Source organism: Silurus aristotelis (genome assembly GCF_946808225.1).
Source record: "Silurus aristotelis genome assembly, chromosome: 15".
NCBI classification, from domain to species: Eukaryota; Metazoa; Chordata; class Actinopteri; order Siluriformes; family Siluridae; genus Silurus; species Silurus aristotelis.
Window position 1 is genome coordinate 4,967,760 of NC_139588.1, and position 25,807 is coordinate 4,993,566.

Below are 25,807 nucleotides of genomic sequence, written 5' to 3' on the forward strand. Positions count from 1 at the left end.
TGGCAGAGGTAGAGCTGCATCTTCCTGGAGACACAACAGGAAAAGAACGTCTGGTTTTATTGGATATTTTTACACACTACATAGGCACCATATTGAATTGCAGAGCATCATATTGCAATGAATAGCATTGTGTCAAATCGACTTGAAATCGGATCACACTGCATTGTAATAGGTGTGAATCGTATCGCATCACATCGGTAGCCGCTTCATATGTATCTTTAAAGTATCGTATCGGTTATGCATCGAGATGCAAATCGCATCAGCCTCAGTTATGGATGTGCATATTCCCTAGTGTATATCCAAGAACCTTAAATGTACTTTGGATGCAAACAGCACTACAAACACTACCTGCCCTTGTTTACTAGAGTTTTTGCATTCGTAAAACACATATGCAAACTTTAGCACACTTACACAAAAATGTGCAAACTAATTTGTTAACAGTTCTACACACGCTCTTTCAGCCAAAACCCAAACAAATACAGGGCTGTTTCTGTAAAGTAAATTAGTGCAGACGGTGTGCATGATTATCACAGTGTGAACAACAGCCCCAGCTTGAACATCAACAGCAGGGTTAGTTTACTGAGCTCACTGCTATAATGTTGCTATAATCATAGCTCATGCACGGGGGTTTGGATGGCGGACAGTCCAATCACTCAGAGAAAACAGAAACTTGCCATGTGATTGAATGATCCTCAAACATGTCCAAAGGAAAGAAACACCTGGTCATAGATGTTTTTTTGAGAGACACATGCATGTTCCTTTTGTTTATCTGCAACAAACTTATGTAACAGTGACTTTATTCCCTCGTTTCTCTACTGATCCCTCCATCCTCTACCACTGCTCCAGTGAGCCCTCCATTCTTAATCACTGTTCCATTGATCTTTCCATCCTCCATCACTGCTCCACTGATGCCTCCATCCTCTACCACTGCTTTTCTGATCCCTCCATCCTCTACCACTGCTCTTCTAATCTCTTCATCCTATACCACTGCTCTTCTGGTCCACTGATCCTGCCATCTCCTAGCACTGCACCAAAGATCTTTCCATCCTCTACTACTGCTGGACTACTGACCCCTCCATCCTTTACTACTGCTCTACTGACCCCTCTATCCTCTACTACTGCTCTACTGACAGTTGTCCAGAAGATGATCATTGACACCCTGCACATGGAGGGTGAGACACAAAAGGTCATCGCTAAAGAAGCTGCTGTTCACAGAGTGCTGTATCCAAGCACATTATTGGAAATAATGTGGTAGAAAAAGAATATGGGGAGATTCAGAAAGAGGGGACTGCAGCTGGAGTCAGTGCTTCATAAGCCTCCACACACAGACGTATCCATGGGTTACAACTGACGCATTCCTTTTGTCGAGCAACTCCTGAACCAGAGACAACATTAGAGGTGTCTTACCTGGGCAAAGGACAAAAAGGACTGGACTGTTGCTCAGTGGGCCAAAGTTGTCTTTTCAGATGAAAGAGAAGTAAATTTTGCATTTCATTTGGAAATCAAGGTCCCAGAGTCTGGAAGAAGAGAGGAGAGGCACTGAATCCAAGGTGCTTGAAGTCTAGTGTAAAGTTTGCACAGTCAGTGGTGGTTTGGGGAGTCATGTCAGCTGCTGGTGTTGGTCTTACTGTCTACCAGGAAGTTTTAGAGCACTTCATGCTTCCCTCTGCTGATCAGCTTTATGGAGATGCTGATTTCATTTTCCAGCAGGATTTGGCACCTGCCCACACTGCCAAAAGCAAGTTGGTTAAATGACCATGGTGTTGGTGTGGTGACTGGCCAGAAAACTCCCCAGACCTGAACCCCATAGAGAATCTATTTTTCAAATCATTAATCCAGTAATATTCAAATATTTGCCCTGCTGCCCATGCAGCACATGTAGAACACAACAATATGGCTTTCTCTGAAGGGCATCTAAATGTCCTGAATGGTGTGTTAGGCAGAATTGTAGGACAATAAGCGACACTCAAGTGCACGGGCACTTTCCATATCTGCATAAATTATGGTAATAACAGAACATTGCATTACGAATAAACTTACGAAAAAAGATAAATAAAATGACACTCATTACACAAACAGGAAGCTACACATCTCACCGCCTGTGAAACATGTTCAGGCAATGCTTTTTTTTTTTTTAACCTCTCCAACCAATAAACATTGTTCCATCTTCGATCCTGATAGCATGGCCTGACCAAATAAACCCAAACCAGAAAGATTCAAAGAAAAACAAAGTGTAAAGGAAGACGGCAATATCCTTCAGTTTGTACTTTCAGTTGACCTCATTTACCGAGCACGTAACATTGTTGATTCTAGACCTGACCAACTGAAGCAGCCCCAGATCATAACACTGTCCCCACATGATGTATTTTGGGCACTAGGAATGAATGGTGCATCACTTTATCTGCCTCTCTTCTTACCCTGATGTGCCCATCATTCTAGAACAGGGTAAACATGGTTTAACCAGGCCACATGAGCATTTTCTACTGCTCCAGATTTCAAGTTTATTATAAATCTATAAACAATACAGAACAAAGATTTCAGTCCGTATGCTTATTGCTGAAATTGCACAAAAGTGTGAAAACTAAATTCAGTTTTGCATTTAATTGCCGTTACATCAAAATGTAAATACAAATATATACATTTAAAAAAACAAATACCATTTTTTTTTATCTATTTCAGATTACTCCAAAAACGGTGACCAGTACGGTGTTTTCTTCATGTTTTAATTTGAAATGATCCCAAACTTTGGAAACTTTCTGCTGTTTTCTTTGGCCTGAATGTTCTCCTTACCCATCCCTGTTTTCTCCATTCCGTTCTCGTTTTTTTCATTCTGCAGCGTCTTCTGTAGTTACATGTCCAGAGCGCACCGGGGTTTTAGCGGGTGGTGCGTCAGTAATAATGGTCCGTGGAGAACCATTCATGTTTCTATATATTTATATAGCTATCTTTTAGTTTATATCTCGCGATCTAACAAAGTTTGCACTCAAATGTACCTATTGACAGGCTGTTTGTGGTAGTTAACCTTTTTTCCCTAAACGTTGTGACTTGTGTGTGATAACATTTTGAACATTCTAGCAGTGCCAGTAGAGGTGTTATAGCTGTGTGTTGTGTTATACTGTGTAATTTATGTATACAATGCAAATCATGTACTCATAATCGTGCTGTTTTGTACTGAATATGACATGATACTAGATACGGAGATGAGTGGTCTGGAGATAAGCGACCAAGGACTGCGAAAATCTGTCATCAGGGTCAGACAATAGAGATAAAACTCTGAGTTTAAGCTCTGTAACAATTTTTCTAAAAAAAAAAAATACATCAACATTGTAACACATCAACGGACCACTACAAATACAGTAAAGGCAGAAGGGAACGAAACAAAGTATACAGCGTTTAAAAGAAAAGCGGTTTGCTTAAGTTAGAACATCTCTGGAACACTGCATCACGGTTCTATTACCAAAAGACAGAATGCAAAAAGAACCTGAGGATGAATTACATCTTTCTGGTGCATAGCTTGCTAATTAGCATGCTAGCATTTCAGTTTTCCCAGGCTCTGGTATAACACTGTATCAGGATTTCTTTTTTAGGATTGGGAAGGTGATATGAAGAAATTACTGTCCGGCCCTGGAAACTCAATGAAGCAGATTTTGCTACACTCCTCACCTTGACGAAGTTGTCTGGGAAAAGGCCTCTTCGTCCATTTAGGTCACCTTCCATCCATCCTTCTTCCTCTATTCGCCGCACGTTCTTGATTACATCGCCTAGTCGAAGGGTCAGTTCATCTTGGTGTACTGCTTCATACTCGAACTCCACCACCACTTCAACTACAGAGAATGGAGAGAGAGAGAGAGAGAGAGAGAGAGAGAGAGAGAGAGAGAGAGAGAGAGAGACAAAGACTTTGTTTAGCTACATGTTGGTTTCATGTTAAAAAAAAAGGTTCCTTCTAAACTGGATTCAGGAATCTGTTGTGCAAGAGAAAAGACTTAGTTTCCTTTCAAGTCCTTGTCCATCAATATGATCAACCTTTTGGTACTTTTTATTTTTTTTTATTTTCAGTCAAAACAAACAATAAGGTAGAGCATACAGTGAACTGAAAACCTGTTAGCGTGGTACTCTGCATGACACACTGTGCTATTAATGTAAACACAAACTCTTAGCTGGAGCCGCCTTTTTTAAACTCTCATGGAAGTCTTATCTGCTAAGTAAAGAAAGAAGGAATGAGGAAGAGGTAGATATGTGAGTCATGTTTCTGTTTTAGTCCGGGCCGTCTCTGTCCACCTGCAACCTGCTGTAGCTTCAACCTCACTGGAAACTTTAGTGATTAACTATGTACTTACTACTAAAGTAAGTTTTTTTTTTTTTTTTTTTTTTAAAGCATAACTTACTAGAACGTACTAGATCACTTTCCTCCATACAGATCACTCTCCCCCATACCAATCTCCTCCATATAGATCACTTATCTCCATATAGATCACTTTCCTCCATACAGATCACTCTCCCCCATACCAATCTCCTCCATATAGATCACTTATCTCCATATAGATCACTTTCCTCCATACAGATCACTCTCCCCCACACCAATCTCCTCCATATAGATCACTTATCTCCATATAGATCACTTTCCTCCATACAGATCACTCTCCCCCATACCAATCTCCTCCATATAGATCACTTATCTCCATATAGATCACTTTCCTCCATACAGATCACTCTCCCCCATACCAATCTCCTCCATATAGATCACTTTCCTCCATACAGATCACTCTCCCCCATACCAATCTCCTCCATATAGATCACTTATCTCCATATAGATCACTTTCCTCCATACAGATCACTCTCCCCCATGCCAATCTCCTCCATATAGATCACTTATCTCCATATAGATCACTTTCCTCCATACAGATCACTCTCCCCCATACCAATCTCCTCCATATAGATCACTTATCTCCATATAGATCACTTATCTCCATACAGATCACTCTCCCCCATACCAATCTCCTCCATATAGATCACTTATCTCCATATAGATCACTTTCCTCCATACAGATCACTCTCCCCCATACCAATCTCCTCCATATAGATCACTTATCTCCATATAGATCACTTTCCTCCATACAGATCACTCTCCCCCATGCCAATCTCCTCCATATAGATCACTTTCCTCCATACAGATCACTCTCCCCCATACCAATCTCCTCCATATAGATCACTTATCTCCATATAGATCACTTTCCTCCATACAGATCACTCTCCCCCATACCAATCTCCTCCATATAGATCACTTATCTCCATATAGATCACTTTCCTCTATACAGATCACTCTCCCCCACACCAATCTCCTCCATATAGATCACTTATCTCCATATAGATCACTTTCCTCCATACAGATCACTCTCCCCCATACCAATCTCCTCCATATAGATCACTTATCTCCATATAGATCACTTTCCTCCATACAGATCACTCTCCCCCATACCAATCTCCTCCATATAGATCACTTATCTCCATATAGATCACTTTCCTCCATACAGATCACTCTCCCCCATGCCAATCTCCTCCATATAGATCACTTTCCTCCATACAGATCACTCTCCCCCATACCAATCTCCTCCATATAGATCACTTATCTCCATATAGATCACTTTCCTCCATACAGATCACTCTCCCCCATACCAATCTCCTCCATATAGATCACTTATCTCCATATAGATCACTTTCCTCTATACAGATCACTCTCCCCCACACCAATCTCCTCCATATAGATCACTTATCTCCATATAGATCACTTTCCTCCATACAGATCACTCTCCCCCATGCCAATCTCCTCCATATAGATCACTTATCTCCATATAGATCACTTTCCTCCATACAGATCACTCTCCCCCATACCAATCTCCTCCATATAGATCACTTATCTCCATATAGATCACTTATCTCCATACAGATCACTCTCCCCCATACCAATCTCCTCCATATAGATCACTTATCTCCATATAGATCACTTTCCTCCATACAGATCACTCTCCCCCATACCAATCTCCTCCATATAGATCACTTATCTCCATATAGATCACTTTCCTCCATACAGATCACTCTCCCCCATGCCAATCTCCTCCATATAGATCACTTATCTCCATATAGATCACTTTCCTCCATACAGATCACTCTCCCCCATACCAATCTCCTCCATATAGATCACTTATCTCCATATAGATCACTTTCCTCCATACAGATCACTCTCCCCCATACCAATCTCCTCCATATAGATCACTTTCCTCCATACAGATCACTCTCCCCCATGCCAATCTCCTCCATATAGATCACTTATCTCCATATAGATCACTCTCCCCCATACCAATCTCCTCCATATAGATCACTTATCTCCATATAGATCACTTTCCTCCATACAGATCACTCTCCCCCATACCAATCTCCTCCATATAGATCACTTATCTCCATATAGATCACTTTCCTCCATACAGATCACTCTCCCCATACCAATCTCCTCCATATAGATCACTTATCTCCATATAGATCACTTTCCTCCATACAGATCACTCTCCCCCATACCAATCTCCTCCATATAGATCACTTATCTCCATATAGATCACTTTCCTCCATACAGATCACTCTCCCCCATGCCAATCTCCTCCATATAGATCACTTATCTCCATATAGATCACTTTCCTCCATACAGATCACTCTCCCCCATGCCAATCTCCTCCATATAGATCACTTATCTCCATATAGATCACTTTCCTCCATACAGATCACTCTCCCCCATACCAATCTCCTCCATATAGATCACTTATCTCCATATAAATCACTTTCCTCCATACAGATCACTCTCCCCCATGCCAATCTCCTCCATATAGATCACTTATCTCCATATAGATCACTTTCCTCCATACAGATCACTCTCCCCCATGCCAATCTCCTCCATATAGATCACTTATCTCCATATAGATCACTTTCCTCCATACAGATCACTCTCCCCCATGCCAATCTCCTCCATATAGATCACTTATCTCCATATAGATCACTTTCCTCCATACAGATCACTCTCCCCCATACCAATCTCCTCCATATAGATCACTTATCTCCATATAGATCACTCTCATCCATACAGATCACTCTCCCCCATACCAATCTCCTCCATATAGATCACTCTCCTCCATACAGATCACTCTCCCCCATACCAATCTCCTCCATATAGATCACTTATCTCCATATAGATCACTCTCCTCCGTACAGATCACTCTCCTCCGTACAGATCACTCTCCCCCATAACAATCTCCTCCATATAGATCACTTTCCTCCGTACAGCTCACTCTCCTCGCTCACTCTCCTCCGTACAGCTCACTCTCCTCCGTACAGCTCACTCTCCTCCGTACAGCTCACTCTCCTCCGTACAGCTCACTCTCCTCCGTACAGCTCACTCTCCTCCGTACAGCTCACTCTCCTCCGTACAGCTCACTCTCCTCCGTACAGCTCACTCTCCTCCGTACAGATCACTCTCCTCCGTACAGATCACTCTCCTCATTTGATACAGATCAATCCCTCTTTTTTTATAATACTACTTCAAGGGGCTAATGTGTGAAATTCAGCTCACCATGGTTGTAAAGAGCAGTTATTTGCATTATCATACAAGCTTCAAACTCACATTTAAACATTTATTAGTGCATTTACAGAATACTGACTGCTGTTATCAGCTGAAAATTTAATAACCAATACACATATGCGCGCATGCAGACACACAGACACACACACAGCTGTGCCTGCATATGCTGGACCCTTGTATTTGTGTGTGGTTTGTTAGACTGTCCTTTCGAGCTCCGAATCACAAATGCCATTCAAACTACTTCATCTTCAGCCAATCAAATCTTTACCCTCTTCACACATAACAGAGAGAGAGAGAGAGAGAGAGAGAGAGAGAGAGAGAGAGAGAGAGAGAGAGAGAGAGAGAGAGAGAGAGAGAATCATGTTACACCATTTCTGCAGTCTGACTGCGATATAAATGTGTTGGCCACCTTACTAGCAATCTTACAGTTAGCTCTATGTATGAGGAAGAGTGCTTGCTAGCAGACATTACCTTGCTGTCCTTCCCCAGTTTAGCTCTTATTGTTCCATGAATAAAGTGTCTTTGCTCTCAGTTTTGTACTAAATAACAAATAACATTAGGAACTACACTACAGAATCCTTTTACACTCCTCTACACACTCACAATCCAGCATTTTTTTTGCAGTACACAAACCGCTTTTTTATCGCGTTTTTATTACGAGTGTTGGGATTAGCCTAGCAACCTGATGCCTGACAGAGAGACGAATCAGAAAGCAGAGGCAGAAAAACATGTCAGAGAGACACAGTCGAGAGACACAAAAGAGAGATATGTTACAGAGATACAAGGGAGAGAAAAGCAGCAGATAGAGAAGGCAGAGAGACAGGATAAAAAATTTATGCAATTAAAAGGAGGGCAAAGAGACGCCTCAGAGAGAGGTGGCAGAGAGAGATCAGACAGAGAGGAACCATCATGGAGAGACCTATTAGAGAGAGATGTGTCAGACACACAAATACAAAAAGAGGGAACTTAATGAAAGTTAAAACCCCGGAAAAGAGGGACACATCAGAGAGAGAGATGTGTTGAGGAGAGAGTTAGACACATCAGAGATAGACAAATCAGAGAGAGAGAGAGAGAGAGACATAAGGAGAGAGACACACAAAGAGAGAGAGAATTGTTGAGAAGAGAGAGACGTATTGAGAAGAGAGAGAGAGAAAAAGAGAGCCGTATTGAGTAGAGAGAGAGAGAGAGATTGAGTAGAGAGAGAGAGAGAGAGAGAGAGAGAGAGAGGGGGGGGGGGGGAGAGGGGGAGGGAGAGAGAGAATATCGACGCAAGAAATATGCCAACCGAATATAAATGAGGGGCCTGTAGAAACACCACCTACACTATATGGACAAAAGTATTGGGACACCTGACTTTCCCAGCCATATGTTGTTCTTTCCCAAACTGTTATCGCAAAGCTGAAGGCACACAGTTTTATCTTTGTGGTGTCTTTGGATGAAGTAGCATTAAATTTTTCCTTCACTTGAACTAGAAGACTCAAACCTGTTCCGAAATGACAATGCCCCTGTGCACAAAGCAAACTCCATGAAGATCTGCTTTACATGGGGTGTAGTGGAAGTTCTGCTAGGAAGCTCTGAACTCAACCATACTGAACCCCTTCGGGATGAATGTAAACACGGACCACAGGCCTCCTCACCTACATCGGTACCTGACTTTACTAACCTAAGGTTAAAACCAAAATCTAGTAGAACATCTCCCCATAATAGTGGAGGGGATTATAAGAGCAAATAGGGACTAAATGTGGAATAGGATGCTCAAAAAGCACATACTTATGACCAGGTGTCCACAAACTCTTGGTGATACACTGTACGTCCTGCTGTCCCTGAAGCAGTCATTTGGGATTATTATTCATTATCAAAAATATTTGTGTTACTGAGACCTTTTGGGAAGATAAAATATATTGCTATTCCTTTTTTTGTTCACATTACAGTACAGAATGTATGCGCAAATCCAGTGTACACGAGTGCAGTTTCATCGCCACTGTATCATACCTCCGGAAAGTTCTGACTACGTGGTGCAGCATAATACTGTGTGTATTATACGCATGCAGGTTGAGCACACAGGCGTCTCACACACACACACACACACACACACACACACACACACACACACACACACACAAACCTGTTCCCCCTAATGACTACAACACGTGTGTGTGTGTGTGTGTGTGTGTGTGTGTGTGTGTGTGTGTGTGTGTGTTTATATACACACACATAGAAACACACACCAGTGAGCACTGGGTGAAACTTGGGGAAAAAGTGTCGAGTCACTGCGTCCTAAAAACCCTATAGAGAGCTGTGTTAGCGCTACAGCTATATCCCGCGGAATGATCACACAAGCGTCGAAAGTCTGAGGCAATTCAAAAAGTGTCGAGTGTAGTTCTGCCCAGGGTGGGGCTAATCACAAGGTAGCTTCCAAACCACACCTGTGGACTGGCTATAAATAAACTATTGCGCCACACACTAAGCAGCAAAGCTCCTTTTTTTGTCCACCAGAGCGCTGTTGTGGTCAGCTGGGAGACATTCTATCACCACCACCAGTACCTGACAATAAGACCAAAAAAAAAAAAAAAAAACCCAGAAGCATAGTCGGATGCTGTTTGAGACAGAATGTGGCAAAATTGCCCTGTAAATTACCAATGGTAATGCACAGGTGAGGCGCAGGACACAGGGAGAGGCAGCCAACATTTTTCAGATTCCATCAACGTGTAAAGAAGGGGGGGGTTGAATAGGTCGACTTCCTGCCCTCAGCTGTAACAATACAAATTCAAGTGCCTCATAGATGATCACAGCTTACTGTGATGCAAATCAGGTGTAGGGGAAGGCGAGCTCGGCTTTATTTGTTCAATCAGATAAGGAGAATTACTGGGACCGTATCAACTTAGTCACCACCTAACGTACAAGTGGAACCAGAAGTTTTCTCCTCAGATCAGGTGATTGGCCCACAGTAGACAATTCATTCGTGGGACCTGTTGTGAGAAATCTCGCACAGCAGGTTTGAGTAGCGTTCTGATTCTAGCGTCACATGAGAACCCAACGTTTCCAGACATTTCAGTGGTTTTTTCCCCCCCTTTATGTGTGGATTATGCCTCAATGTGGGCTGCTTTCCTTTCTAAAATTGAGTGCTTCTGCTTACGAGGGTTTACTTTGCCATGTCTGTAGATTTATATGTCGCATGACGTGTCTTACTAAGGTTTTGGCCCATCACAAGCTGCCAGAGCAGCTTTAATACACTGTAATGATAGAATTATCATCTCCTAGAAATAAATCCTAGGTGAGTGTATTGAGTAGCATATTTAAAGCTAATGCAGGAAACAGTGGGGTAACTACAGGTTAGCTAGTGCTCCTGAACTCCAGCATACAAGGTGTGATCGGACGTCTCTAATGCCAATATTCCTCTGGGGATGAATTCTCCTGATTAGATCACACAGAGGTGAGAGTGCTGATGAAGAAAGCAAGCCAGGGCAAAGACCACATGCAGGACCTGAATGAATTTCTTTACCAACACCAAAACAGAGAGAGAAAATTAGCTAAGAGCAGAGTAGCTCAAAGGCCTCGGAAAATGCTGCCTTTTTTGAATGATGTCACAGACATGATGTAGAACATAAGGAATACTCAAAAAAAAGTAAGGTTGTGGTTTGGAGAAAAGGAATGGAACGTGAGGTGGAGGTGATGAGGTGAAGTTGAAATGGAGGTGAAGGGGTAGTGTGAGGTAGAGGGGTAGTGTGAGGTAGAGGTGAGGTGGAGTGTAAGGTAGAGGTGAGGGGTAGTGTCAGGTAGAGTTGAGGTAGAGGGGTAGTGTAAGGTAGAGGTGATGTGGAGGTGAGGGGTTGTGTAAGGTAGAGGTGAGGTGAAGGTGAAGAAGGTGAGAGGTAGTTTAAGGTAGAGGTGATGTGGAGGTGAGGGGTAGTGTAAGGTAGAGGTGAGGGGTATAGTAAAGTAGAGGTGAGGGGTAGTGTAAAGTAGGGGTGAAGTGGAGGTGAGGGGTAGTGTAAGATAGAGGTGAGGTGGAGGTTAAGGGTAGTGTAAAGTAGGGGTGAGGTGGAGGTGAGGGGTAGTGTAAGATAGAGGTGAGGTGGAGGTTAAGGGTAGTGTAAAGTAGGGGTGAGGTGGAGGTGAGGGGTAGTGTAAAGTAGGGGTGAGGTGGAGGTGAGGGGTAGTGTAAGATAGAGGTGAGGTGGAGGTGAGGGGTAGTGTAAAGTAGGGGTGAGGTGGAGGTGAGGGGTAGTGAAAGACCCTAGTCTTTCCTTTGAGGCTCACATGAATAATATTACCAGGGTCGTCTTCTTTTACCTTAAAAATATTGCTAAAATTGGAAATACGATGTCGTTACAGGATGCAGAAAAACTTCTAGTTCATGCTTTTGTTACATCTGGATTAGACTACTGTAACGCTTTACTGTCTGGGTGTGCGAGTAAGTGCATAAATAAGCTTCAGTTAGTTCAGAATGCAGCAGCAAGAGTCCTCACTAGATCTAGGAAATATGACCAATCACTCCTGATTTAATCAGTCTACACTGCTCTCAATCAAATCTCACATTGATTATAAAATACTACTACTGACGTATAAAGCACTTAACGGTCTCGCACCGCAGTATCTGAGTGAACTTCTGTACCAGTATGATCCTCCACGCCTACTTAGATCAAAGGTTGCAGGCTATTTGTTGGTACCTCAAATAATGAAGACTACAGCAGGGGACAGATCTTTCTCTTATAAACCCCACAGTTATGGAACAACCTTCCAATCAGTGTTCGGGACTCAGACACAGTCTCAGTGTTCAAGTCGAGGCTGAAAATGTGTTTATTTAGTCAAGCCTTTTATCAGTAGATTCTTTCTTAGGTAAAGGTGCAGATCTGGAGGGATCATGGATATAGAGTGTTTGGTGAACTGGGAAATTTGTATGCGGTGGTCCCCTCACTCTCACACATTCAGTCAGGTTTCGTCTCTTATCCCAGAGATCCCTCATGTCTGTGTTGCCTTCTGGTTCTCCCTTTTAGTTATGCTGCCATAGCGAGTCTTGCCGGAGTCACCAACTGCACAGTTTCCTTAACTTTTATACAACAACAAGGACACATAATTAATCCATATCCTTCTCTTCCTGTCACCCCTCTTCTCTCTTTCTCTCTCTCTCAAACATTGAACTCTTAAACATTGTTAAACATGCTCCTGAGGTTCCAGTGACCACTGTTCCTGCCCCTCTCCCCTCCGTGGATCCAGGCCTTCGTCCAGGCCAGCCTCTGGATAGTGTTCTCTTCGTTTAAAGGCCACTCTGTGCAGCTTGGGACGGTTTCTCATCAACGCCTTGTGTGGTTTCATGTAATTCCGGAGTAAGAACGGGAGCTTTGAGGATGGATTTGGACTGTAGTTAATGTCAACAGTCTGCTACACTGACTCAGAAATACAGTTTGCTACTGATCACCATCACTTTACCCCACAACAGGGTATATCTGCAATAAATGTACAAATAAAAATGACTTGAATTGAATAGTGTAAGGTAAAGGTGAGGTGGTAATGTAAGGTAAAGGTGAGGTAGAGGTGAGGGGGTGGTATGAGGTGGTAAAGGGGTAGTTTGTGGTTTAAGTGAGGCATAACAAATACACTATATTGGCAAAAATATTGGGTCACCTGGTCATAAGTACGGTATGTGATTTGTGAGCATTGCATTCCAAATTTTGTCCAAATTTGCTCTTATGATTCCCTCCACTCTTCTGGGAAGATGATCCATGAGATTTTGGAGTGTGCTTATGGATATTTGTGTTCATCAGCCACAAGGGTGTTATGAAAGGCAGATACTGATGTAGGTGAGGAGGTCCGGGGTGCAGTCAGCGTTCCAATTCATCCCAAAGGTGTTCAGTAGGGATGTGATCAGAGCTCTATAGCAGGCCACTCAAGATCTTCCTCTCCAAAGCATGTAAACCAGATCTTTAAGCAGCTCACTTTGTGCACAGGGGCATTGCCATGCTGGAACAGGTTTGTGTTTCCAAGTTTAAGTGAATGCAAAATGTTATTAAAGCACATCTAAAGACGCTTTTGAATTGAGTGCCTCCAGATTTGTGGCAACAGTTTGGAAAAAAACCACATACAGCAGGAAAGGTCAAGTGACCCAATACTTGGGTCTTACTTATAGTGTATAAGAGATGAATATTAATATGAGACCATGTGAGGAAAAACCAACCAAAAAAAAATCCTCCCCCTCAAGTCTAAGTCTATCAAATCAACATGGCCGCTCAGAGCCTCACCTTATCATAGCATTTTACACCAGACATAAAACCTGGCCTCCCTTTTTCAGTGAGTGCACAAACACACACACACACACACACACACACACACCAATCAGCATGGCTTTTTATATGAGCCATAATTTGCACATGGTGAGGAAAAGTCAGAAAATACCCACACTCAAAGTTTCTCCACAACTTTGTGGCTCTCGCAAAAAGAAAAAAGCTACTGCAGTAATAATTTTAGCACACGATAGATGGTTTAAGCTTTTGTTTTTAACTATGAAAAGAAAGGATGGTATTTGTGAGGCATGGTGGAAATGGTAATGAAACAACAAGCAGTACACACCTTTCTCCAAAGAGCTTCATTTTACATTTCTCAGTCAACAGTGAGAAAAAAAAATGCAGCTCTACAACCTTGACTATGAAAATAAAAACAGATCTATCCAACTGTGACCGTAAGAACAAAATTCACACAATTACATCGCACTGTAAAAACTCTGAGTGATGGTTGAAGGCATTAAGAGAAGATCTTTTCTTGACTCTCAACCAGATAAGTAGGTTCGCCTACAACCAAGTCAAGTCAGGGAATTAAAGGATTTCCATGCAACCCGCAGATCAACTGATGAGAATGTGGAATGTCCAAATGTCTGAGTTTCTTCAGCAGCTCCTTCCTGGTTCCTGATCTGTTTAGGATCAGCAGCTTTAGGATGTGCACGTATTCGTCACTGATACCATTAACGTGTACAGTTTGGCTCAGATCCAGGCTTGGTCATTGTACAGTCAGAAGGTATTTGAGGCAAACACTTTAGCAACAAGAAAAACTGGGCCTTTCCTACTTTCTTGGTAATGAAAAGCCACAGAACCAATTCAATTTGAAGTCATCCTTAAAAAAAGTTTACATATTAGACATAATCTAATTTAGCTAGCGGAGTTGAAGTTGGATTTCGAAACGCAAATCCTTGATCAACCGCAGTTCTATCGCAACAGCATAAGCAATCATGTATAGTGGTGACTCAATGCTTTTAGCTCTGAGTTAGTGATCGGAAGGTTCGAGCCCCAGAACAGCCAACCCTCTCTGTCCCATAGGTATGTATCATGGCTAAACCTGTCCTCCAGCTTCCTAACAAGCTGAGATACGTGAAGAAAGAATTGAGCTGTTTTAATGCATATTTGGCAGCCTTCTCGTATAGAATCGAGATGCAGGAACTGAATGAAAACTGAACCATAATTGCACTTTAAGGGTCTTCAGAACACCCATCCCCATCTAGAAATACGGTTTATTGGTTTGTCATTATTGCTATTCCTGGTTTGACCTTGAGCTTAGGTCTCTTGTCTATGTGGGTTTTTTTTTTTAATATCTCAAACACTGACCTTCCCGAACAGAAAGCTGCAGTGTCCCGGCATGAAACTTTCCCTCCGCTGCCATCCTACAGAGCCACCACAACATTTGCACTTCCCAAATTTACCCTTCCTACCGAGGATCATCTCCAATGCGTACTACAGGCGTCTACCAGGTAACATAAAAAACGTCCACACTTGATTTTTTTTTATTTAAAGTTACGTTTAGGGGTCCAAGCACCGCCATCAACTCAAACATTGGCTTTTCCGGAGGGACACAAAGACAAATCACTGCAAAAAAATAAATACTTAGGATAAGTTTTATATTCAAACACGTGGGTTCCCGTGTGAGTCATGCCCTCCTCCGCACGTCACCTCAGGAGGGTTTTTATTCCCCCCTCGCCTTTCAGTTTACTCCTAGCCTACATTTCTACATGAATTACACACAGGACAGACATTTGTGGCCAGAGAGAGAGAGAGAGAGAGAGGTCACTACTTCATGTGATGTGAAATATTTTTGAGACTGTCCAACATTATAATGATCATTTTTTGTTAAATGTGTAAAAGAAGAGAAAGAGTAGGAGCAGGAAGATGAGAAATAAAAAAATAAAGAGGAAGAGAAAGATGCAGAGGAAAAGGAAAAACCGCAGGAGGAGCAAAAGGTGGAGAAAGGCAGGAAGAGGAGGAAGTGTAGGAAAAGGAGGATGAAAAGGAGGCAGAGGTATAGGAGAAGGAATAGGAGGGGGAAAGGATAAAAAAATGAGGGGGAAAAGGAGGAGAAAAAGGAGGAAAGGGACGATAAAGAAAAGGAGGGGGAAGAAAAGGAGGAAAGAAAGTGGAAAAGGAGGGAAATAAGGAAGATGAGGGGAAAGCAAGAGGTGGAGGTAAAGAAGGAACAGGAGAAAATTGGAGGAAGAAGGAAGAGATGGAAAAGGAGGAGGAAGAAGGGAGAGGAGGAAAAGGAGGGTGAGGAAAAGGAGAAGGTTGAGGAGGAAAAGGAAGAGGAGGAAAAGGAGGAAAAGGAGGAAAATACAGTGACGTGTACAAATGATCTAAATTCCATCCAGCGTGAAGGAGCTCAGTCACTATAAACTTGTAACACACACACACACACACACACACACACACACACACACACACACACACACACACACACACACACACACACGGCCGAGCCTGGAGCTCGGAGCCCCTCTCACTGACTCACCCATGCTGCCCTCCTGTACTGCGCCTTCACGTCCTCTAGCCGACGTTAGCTAGTCACTCGGATGCTAGCGGTTTGTGTGTCTTAGCTCAGCTGTATGCCGTGAACCTTTTACAATTATTTTTATTATTCTATTATTATAATGTACTAATCATCCAATAAATCCATTCGGTTTGTGCGCCTTCACGTCGACTTGGCGGCGGTTTTCCGAGCCCGAGTCCCCGCGTCTCTCAGCTTTACGTGTTACAGTTGCAGGAAGTTATCCCGAAGTCTCCACCTTTCTTGGATTTCCCTGAAACTAGTGAGTGTGTGTGTGTGTGTGTGTGTGTGTGTTTGAGAGAGAGAGTGTGTGAGTGTGAGTGTGTGCCACAACAGCAAGAAAACTTCGCGATATTTTGGAATCGCGCGAGACTGAGACTGACTGACACACACACACACACACACACACACACACACACACACGCTGAATTGTAAAAACAAAAATTGACAACAAAAAAAATATGTGGTATTATATAAATGCATGCAACCATATAAATAATTGTTAAAAGATTGTTTACTAATTTCCCATTAATAAATTTGTAATAAATTTGCACTGAAACATGATTAATTAACAAGTTAATCATACAGTAGAAAACATTACAATAATAACTTAGATAGACAAACAGATAGACAAAGAGATAAAGGGACACTGTCATAGACACACGCGCACACACACACACACACACACACACACACACACACACACACACACACAAGCCCATAGAAAGATAGATAGATAGATAGATAGATAGATAGATAGATAGATAGATAGATAGATAGATAGATAGATAGATAGACAGACAGACAGACAGACAGACAGACAGACAGACAGACAGACAGACAGACAGACAGACGATAGTATTTGTGTGAATGAATATCAGTAATCATGTTAAAGCCGGTATAAAGCGTGTTGAGTGAAATGGCAGTATTGTCACAGGGACATGTTAAACGCCTCCCATTCATGCGGATAAACTGCTTTGCATGAAATTTGAGTTTCAAGCTGTGGACAGTATTCCGATATCGTTCCACTCAGAGTGTGTTGTAGGACTTGTGCTCATTCTTCAGCAGTTTGCAATGATATTTCGAGCACATTGTTTTATTTATTTTGTGATAAAACAGCTTTTCTTTAATTACATAGACAAACTGTGCGGTTTATTGATTTGGGCATTCAGAGGGCATGATCTGATTGGTGTGAGTGACTTCCTCCTTCAACAGTGAAGGTGAGATACATTAAATGGACAAAAGTTTGTTGACACCTGAGGATAAGATCGCTGTTATAATAACCTTCACTCTTTTGGGAAGATGTTCCACTAGATGTTGGAGGGTGCTTGGGAAGATTTTAGCTACAGTGGTGTTAGTAAAGTTGAGTACTGATGTAGGTGAGGTGAGGAGGCCTGGGGTGCAGTCAGCGTTCACATTCATCCCGAAGGTGTACATTAGGGTTGAGGACAGAGCTCTATAACAGGAGATCTTTCACTCTGACCCATGTTAACCTGTCTGACCCCAATGCGATGTAGCCTACAGCAGGTTATGGTCACTGAACTGCTGGATGTCCGAGTGGTGCTCCAAAAATAATGTGGGCTTCATAGATAATTGGAGCAATTTTAAGGGGAAAGGCTGGCCGGTTAGGGTGGGACGGTATCCATCCCACTCGGTAAGGTGCTGCTTTCATTTCTTGTAGTTTAGGTCATAGTCTCAGAACAGCACTAGTTAACTAGTGACTTTCCAGAGCCAAGGCCAGGGAGCAGACAGACCGGCTAAACCGACCATCTGCTAGCTGCACAGAGTCGTCACTCAGGATCCACCAAATTGAGACTGTGTCTGTCCCCTGAATGTCTGTCTCCCAAATCGGGTGTCTGTCCCCCGAGTGAAACCAAAATGTAGTAATTCTCAGAAAGTCTATATAGTAACCTAATTAACATGAAATTAAATAAGACTGAATGCACAGCCAGCACCTCTTATCTCAATATAGGATTTTTAAATATGAGATCTCTCACGTCAAAAGCGCTGATTATAAACTAAATTAATTCAATTCAATTCAATAAATTTTTATTTGTATAGCGCTTTTAACAATGAACATTGTCTCAAAGCAGCTTTACAAAGATAATGTGGTGATAAAAAATTAATATGTTTTTTAAAAGTAAGTTTGTCCCTGATGGCGACTGTGGCAAGGAAAAACTCCCCTGAGATGGCATAAGGAAAAAACCTTGAGAGGAACCAGACTCAAGAGGAAACCCATCCTCGTCTGGGTTGCACTGAATGTCCATTTATTTCCGATATACGATGTTGCGGGGTACAGTGATGGTGATCAAAAGCAAACTGTAGTCCTGAGTCAATGTAGCAGACTGTTGACAACTAGAGTCTAAATCCATCCTCAAAGCTCCCGTTTTTACTCCGGAATTCCATGGAACCACCCAAGGCGTTGATGAGAAACTGTCTCCAGCCGCACAGAGTGGCCTCCAATCAAAGAGAACACTATCCAGAGGCAGGCCTGGACGAAGTGGGAAGATCCACGGAGGGAAGAGGGGCAGGAACAGTGGTCACTGGAACCTCAGGAGCATGATTATCTCGACAGAGAGAGGGAAAGAGAGAGAGAGAGAGAAGATGACAGGAAGAGAAGGATATGTATTATAATGTGTACTTATTGTTGTATGAAAGTTAATGTCACTGTGCAGTTTGGACTCCGGCAAGACTCGCTATGGCAGCATAGCTAGAAGGAAGTACCAGAAGGTAACACCGACATGAGGGATCTCTGGGATAAGAGACGACCCACCACACGACCGTCATCAAACCTGAGTGAATGTGTGGGAGTGAGGGGACGACAGCATACAAATATCCCAGTTCACCAAACACTCAATATCCATGATCCCTCTAGATCTGCTCCTTTACCTAAGAAAAATCTACTGATAAAAGACTTGACTAAATAAATACGTTTTCAACCTCAACTTGAACACTGAGACTGTGTCTGAGTCCCAAACACTGATTAGAAGGCTGTTCCATAACTGTGGGGCTTTAGAAGAAAAAGATCTGCCCCCTGCTGTAGTTTTCATTATTTGAGGTACCAACAAATAGCCTGCACCTTTTGATCTAAGTAGGCATGGAGGATCATACCGGTACAGAAGTTCACTCAGACACTGTGTTGTGAGACCGTTAAGTGCTTTATACGTTAGTGGTAGTATTTTATAATCAATGCAAGATTTAATTGGGAGCAGTGTAGACTGATTAGGTGATGTGGTAATATTTTCTAGATCTAGCGAGAGCTCTTGCTGCTGCATTCTGAACTCACTGAAGCCTATTTATGCACTTAATTGAACATCCATCATATTTCTAATTTTAGCAATATTTCTAAGATGAAAGAGGGCAATCCTGGTAGTATTATTCACGTGAGCCTCAAAGGAAAGACTAGGGTCACTAGAAACACCATCCAAAGATGCTATGTAATCGGAAAGTTTGCTTCTAGCTGCATGTGGTCCTAGTAAAAGTAATTCTGTCTTATCTGAGTTGCGCTGAAGAAAGTTATCAAGCATTTACTGTCTAATGTCCTTTACACACTCCTCAACATTGTTAAGCTGATCTCTCTCATCTGGCTTTGCTGAAATATACAGCTGTGTATCATCAGCATAGCACTGGAAGCTAATACCATGTTTATGTATAATTTCACCCAGAGGCAGCATATATAAAGAGAAAAGCAGTGGGCCTAAGACAGATCCTTGCGGTACACCAAACTTTACCTCAGAGAGTGTGTAGAACCATTTACATCAACAAACTGATAGCGATCAGTCAAATAAGATCTAAGCCAGGGGAGAGCTATTCCCTTTATTCCAACAATGTTCTCAAGTCTAGCAAGCAGTATAGAGACAAAACCCTGATCAGAGGCCAATAACAGGTCAATTACCACCTTAACTAGTGCCGTCTTTGTGCTATGATGAGGCTGAAATCCTCACTGATACATTTAAAAAAATTTATTTCTAAGTAGATGTGAGCAGAACTGCTGTGCTACAACCTTTTCTACAATTTTGGAGATAAAGGGGAGGATGATATTGGCCTGTAGTTGGACAGCTGACATGGTTCAGGTTTCATAATTAGAGGGTTAATAACTGCCAGTTTAAAGGATTTAGGTACATACCCAGTGCTAATGGAAGAGTTTATCAATTTTAAAACAGGTTCAATTACCTCTGGAATTATCTGTTTGAAGAAACTTGTAGGCGAGGGATTGAGAATGCAGGTTGATGATTTTGATGAGGAAATAAATACAATTAAGTCCTTCTCTTTATTAGGAGTAAAACTCTGTAAATGATTGTCTTTTATAATTACACTGCTGTCTATAGGATTATTTGTAAAATAGTTTTTACAAAAATTTATATTAATCGTCTGGATTTCTTGCCTGATGTTTTCAACTTTTTATTAAAAAAGTTAATGCAATCATTAGTACCTATTGATGCTGTGCATGTGGGTGCAGTGCTTTTATTTCCTGTTAATTTTGGAACTTTGCTCAATAAAAATCTAGGATTATGCTTATTTTCTATGAGGGTGGAGAAATATGCTGACCTAGCAGCACTAAGAGATTTTCTATAATTTAGGAGGGTCTCCTTCCATTCTATTTGAAATACTGTCAATTTTGTTTGACGACATTTACGTTCTAATTTCCGAGTCGTCTGTTTTAAGGTGCGCGTATGATCATTATACCATTGTGCTAATTTTTTCTCCCTGATCATTTTGGTCTTAAAGGGAGCTAAATCATCTAGAGCAGGGGTCACCAACGTAGTGCCCACGGGCACCAGGTAGCCTTTTCTAAAAATAGCTGTTTCCTGAGTTGCATTGTGTGTTTGTGGATTTAGAGAAAGCGTATGACAGGGTGCCAAGAGAGGAGTTGTGGTATTGTATGAGAAGTATGTGAGGGTGGTGCAGGACATGTATGAGGACAGTGTGACAGCAGTGAAGTGTGCAGTAGGAACGACAGACTGGTTCAAAGTGGAGGTTGGACTACATCAAGGATCGGCTCTGAGCCCTTTCCTGTTTGCAGTGGTGATGGACAGGTTGACGGACGAGGTCAGACAGGAGTCTCCATGGACTATGATGTTTGCGGATGATATTGTTATTTGTGGTGAGAGTAGGGACCAGGTTGAGAAGAGCCTGGAGAGGTGGAGGTACATGCTGGAAAGAAGAGGAATGAAAGTCAGTAGAAGTAAGACAGAGTACATGTGTGTGAATGAGAGGGAGGGCAGTGGAGTGGTGCATTTGCAGGGAGAAGAGGTGGAGAAAGTGGAGGAGTTCAGGTACCTGGGGTCATCAGTGCAAAGTAATGGAGAGTGTGTTAGAGAAGTGAAGAAAAGTGTGCAGGCAGGGTGGAGTGGGTGGAGAACAGTGGCAGGAGTGATATGTGATAGAAGAGTATCTGCAAGAGTAAAAGGGAAAGTTTATAGGACTGTGGTGAGACCTGCTATGTTGTATGGTTTAGAGACAGTGGCATTGAGTAAAAGACAGGAAGTGGAGCTGGAGGTAGCAGAGCTGAAGATGTTGAGGTTTTCGTTTGGAGTGACGATGATGGACAGGATTAGAAACAAGTTTATTAGAGGGACAGCGCATGTAGGACATTTTGGAGACAAAGCGAGGGAGGCGAGATTGAGATGGTTTGGACATGTTCAGACATGGGGTATATCGGTAGAAGAATGCTCAGGATGGAGCCGCCAGGAAGGAGGAAAAGAGGAAGACCAGGGAGGAGGTTTATGGATGTGGTAAGGGAAGACATGCAGGTAGTTTGGTTGAAAGAGGCAGATGTAGAGAACATGGGGTATGAAGACAGGTGATCTGCTGTGGCGACCCCTAATGGGAGAAGCCGAAAGAAGAAGAAAAAGACACTGGCTGGCAATTAAATCTCGCATTGATTATAAAATACTACTACTGATGTATAAAGCACTTAACGGTCTCACGCCGCAGTGTCTGAGTGAACCTTTGTACCAGTATGATCCTCCATGCCTACTTAGATCAAAAGGTGCAGGCTATTTGTTGGTACCTCAAATAATGACGACTACAGCAGGGGGCAGATCTTTCTCTTATAAAGCCCCACAGTTATGAAACAGCCTTTCAATCAGTGTTCGGGACTCAGACACAGTCTCAGTGTTCAAGTCAAGTTTTTAATCAGTAGATTTTTCTTAGGTAAAGGAAAAGATCTGGAGGATAATGGATATAGAGTGTTTGGTGAACTGGGATACTTGTATGCTGTCGTCCCCTCACTCTCACATGTTCACTCAGGTTTGTTGACGGTGGTGTGGTGGGTCGTCTCTTATCCCAAGAGATCCCTCATGTCTGTGTTACCTTCTGGTTGTCCTTATTAGTTATGCTGCCATAGCGAGTCTTGCTGGTATCCCAACTGCACAGTGTCCTTAACTTTTATACAACAATAAGGACACATAATAATCCATATCCTTCTCTTCCTGTCACCTTCTTTTTCTCTCTCTCTCTCTCTCTCTCTCTCTCTCTCTCTCTCTCTCTCTCTCTCTCTCTCTCTCTCTCGCTCTCTCTCTCTCGGTCGAGTTAAACCTGCCCTTGAGGTTCCAGTGACCACTGTTCCCGCCCCTCTCCCCTCCGTGGATCTTCCCACGTCCAGGCCAGCCTCTGGATAGTGTTCTCTTCGAATGGAGGCCACTCTGTGCAGCTTGGGACGGTTTCTCATTAACGCCTTGTGTGGTTCCATGAAATTCCGGAGTAAGAACAGGAGCTTTGAGGATGGATTTGAAATGTAGTTAATGTCAACAGTCTGCTACACTGCCTCAGAACTACAGTTTGCTTCTGATCACCATCACTGTACCCAGCAAACATCGTATATCGGCAATAAATGGACATTCGGTGCAACCCAGATGAGGATGAGGTTCCCTCTTGAGTCTGGTTCCTCTCAAGGTTTCTTCCTTATGCCATCTCGGGGAGTTTTTCTTTGCCACAGTCGCCACCGGCTCACTCACGAAGGAAGAATGTCACACACACACATATATATATATATATATATATTTTTTTACAATAGAAATGGTAATAGCGGATCATTAAGATAAGAGAACTTTCCAGCAGAGGTCACTGTATCTTCTTGTCTGTATTTAATTTAAAGTATTTTATTGTCACGTGAATAAACCTTATTTTTCACTACAAAAAATGCATTTGGATTAATAACATTTGGAAGATGGTCTTATTCAGAGCGACAATTATACAACTGAGCATTTACAGGCCTTGGCCTTGATCAGGAAGGCCAGCTTAGTTCTGGGGATTTCCCTGGACACTGTACAGGAGGTGGGAGAAAGGAGGATGGTAGCTAAACTATCATTATAACTGGAGAACGACTCCTGAGCAGCTCCTTTATTGACAGACTGTTACATCCTAAGTGTCTAAAAGAGCAATAACGAAGGTATTTTCGGTCTGCTGCTATTAGACTGTACAGTCAGAGCTGTTCCCAGTGAACCAGTCACCAAAATATACACTGTTATTGTGTTTTTAACTGTGCAAAAATAATAACTTAAAGTTTTGTGCAATAACAACTGTGCAATAACACCTTTTTAAACTGTGCATATAAACTGTGCTACTGTACTGTACTGTTCGTCTCGTTTTCTTATTCTTATACACTGTGATGTATATTTCTATTATGTCTCTACTTTACATTTCTGCACATTTTTTTTTTGCTGCTGTAACATAGAAATTTCCCCACTGTGGGATAAATAAAGGTATTTCTTATCTTATCTTATCTTATCTTATCTTATCTTATCTTATCTTATCTTATCTTATCTTATCTTATCTTGTCAGAAGTCCAACATTAATAGCTACTACTTCCTCATACAAATAATAACACAGTACAGCCACAGGATATTGATGTAATATGACTAGAGAACAATGGCTCATGGTACTACAGAATTAGAATGTAATGTCTATGAATTTCTCTTTACTTTAATGAAGAGTTGATTACTAAATAATTATGATAAATTTTTGAGCTATATCTGCTCCTACCTGCTAATAGATGTAATCATTTAGTTATAGAATACACTAGCATGCAGATTTGGCAATTTCAAACCTCAACTTTTTCAACAACCTGCTGCAATTATTAGATTGAAAAAATATTTAAAAGTTCATTCTCTTAACCAGTGACAGAAACACCAGGGCAACAGTTAAATAAATGCCACTGTACACCACTGAGACACTAACCTATTTACTGTATAAGGATTTCCCTCAGCAGAAGCTTCATGCGAGGGTTTTCTCCTGGCTCTTTGTGCTCTTGTCCACCAGATGGTGCCTATCACTGCTGAACATGGACTATGACTGGGCTACTGATAATGTCATTATAAAGAGTCTTGTGATTCCTTCCTCCTCCCCCACTCCTTCACCAGTGAGCTTGCATGACACCAGGATGGCACCCCGAATGATGCTAAGACAAACTTGGACATGTATGTGTGAGCTGTGGCTCTGGATCCAAGCTTTTGATGACCCAAGAAAAAGGCAGATCGAATCATCTAGCTGTCTGAAGAGCTGCGCTCATGCAGACCGGTTTGTCCCAGGATGGGCTACACAGATGATTCCACTTGATGGGGTTGGAGGAAGTGGAGTGCAGGAGTAGTTTGTTACTCAACATCTGGCTAGTAATTCTGGCTGGAGCTATTGAGCTAGATCCAAAATGTATTTACCCAGAGCACAGAGTTCTTAGTAGCCCTCCACATGTAGAGGAGGGAGGGCTAATATCACTTCTCCTTCTAAACTGTCTCTTTTTATTTTCACTTCGCTTTCTCAGGGTGCCAGGACACTTCCAAAAAGTCTGCCTCAAATTTAAGGTAGATTAGATTTGTTCAGGTTTTTGCCATCCCATGGCCATTCTCTAATCTGGATTTCTACATTGAACATAAGGTCCATAAAACAACGTGACAGTTACTACCTTTTTACACCCAGTCATTTTGCCATTGGATTGATCTGTTTGTATGAACATTAGTGGACTTAGGACAGGGTTGGGAGTGTGGGACTGGAGGCACTTTGTGGTATCACATGACTGTACTCAGGGTAAAGCAACAGCAGGGTGCTAGGTACCCTCTCATGCGACTATAAAACGGATATTGTTTTGTATTAGTCTCTAAGGAGACAATGCCCTACCATGTTTCTGTGAGGTTCTGTACATGCCATACTGCAGCGGTACATTATGTTACATAGTTTAGTCATTTCTTTTAGAAACCATGCTCAAGTCTGATTCGACAATGATCGACAATGATCAACAATGAGATCAACAATGATCAACAATGAGATTAACAATGACCCTGGTGCTTACAGTGAAGAGCTTTCCAACACAATTTAAACTAAACCACAATATGGTATACTACTATAGAAAAGCCAGGTTTATATGCTCATGTATTAAATGAACTTTTT

The 25,807-nt window shown here is 42.1% G+C and overlaps 1 protein-coding gene across 1 annotated transcript in view; it reads right to left on the reverse strand.

Moving 5' to 3' along the window:
- cd2ap (CD2-associated protein) overlaps positions 1-16,716 on the reverse strand; it is a 44,517-nt gene extending 27,801 nt beyond the window's left edge. The window contains exons 1-2 of the mRNA XM_083563053.1: positions 16,388-16,716; positions 3,664-3,824 (exon numbers count right to left, since the gene is read on the reverse strand). Of these exons, the coding sequence (XP_083419179.1) occupies positions 3,664-3,824; positions 16,388-16,391 (165 nt within the window). The 5' untranslated portion in view covers positions 16,392-16,716. The remainder of the gene's footprint in view (positions 1-3,663; positions 3,825-16,387) is intronic.
- Between the last annotated feature and the right edge of the window lie 9,091 nt (positions 16,717-25,807).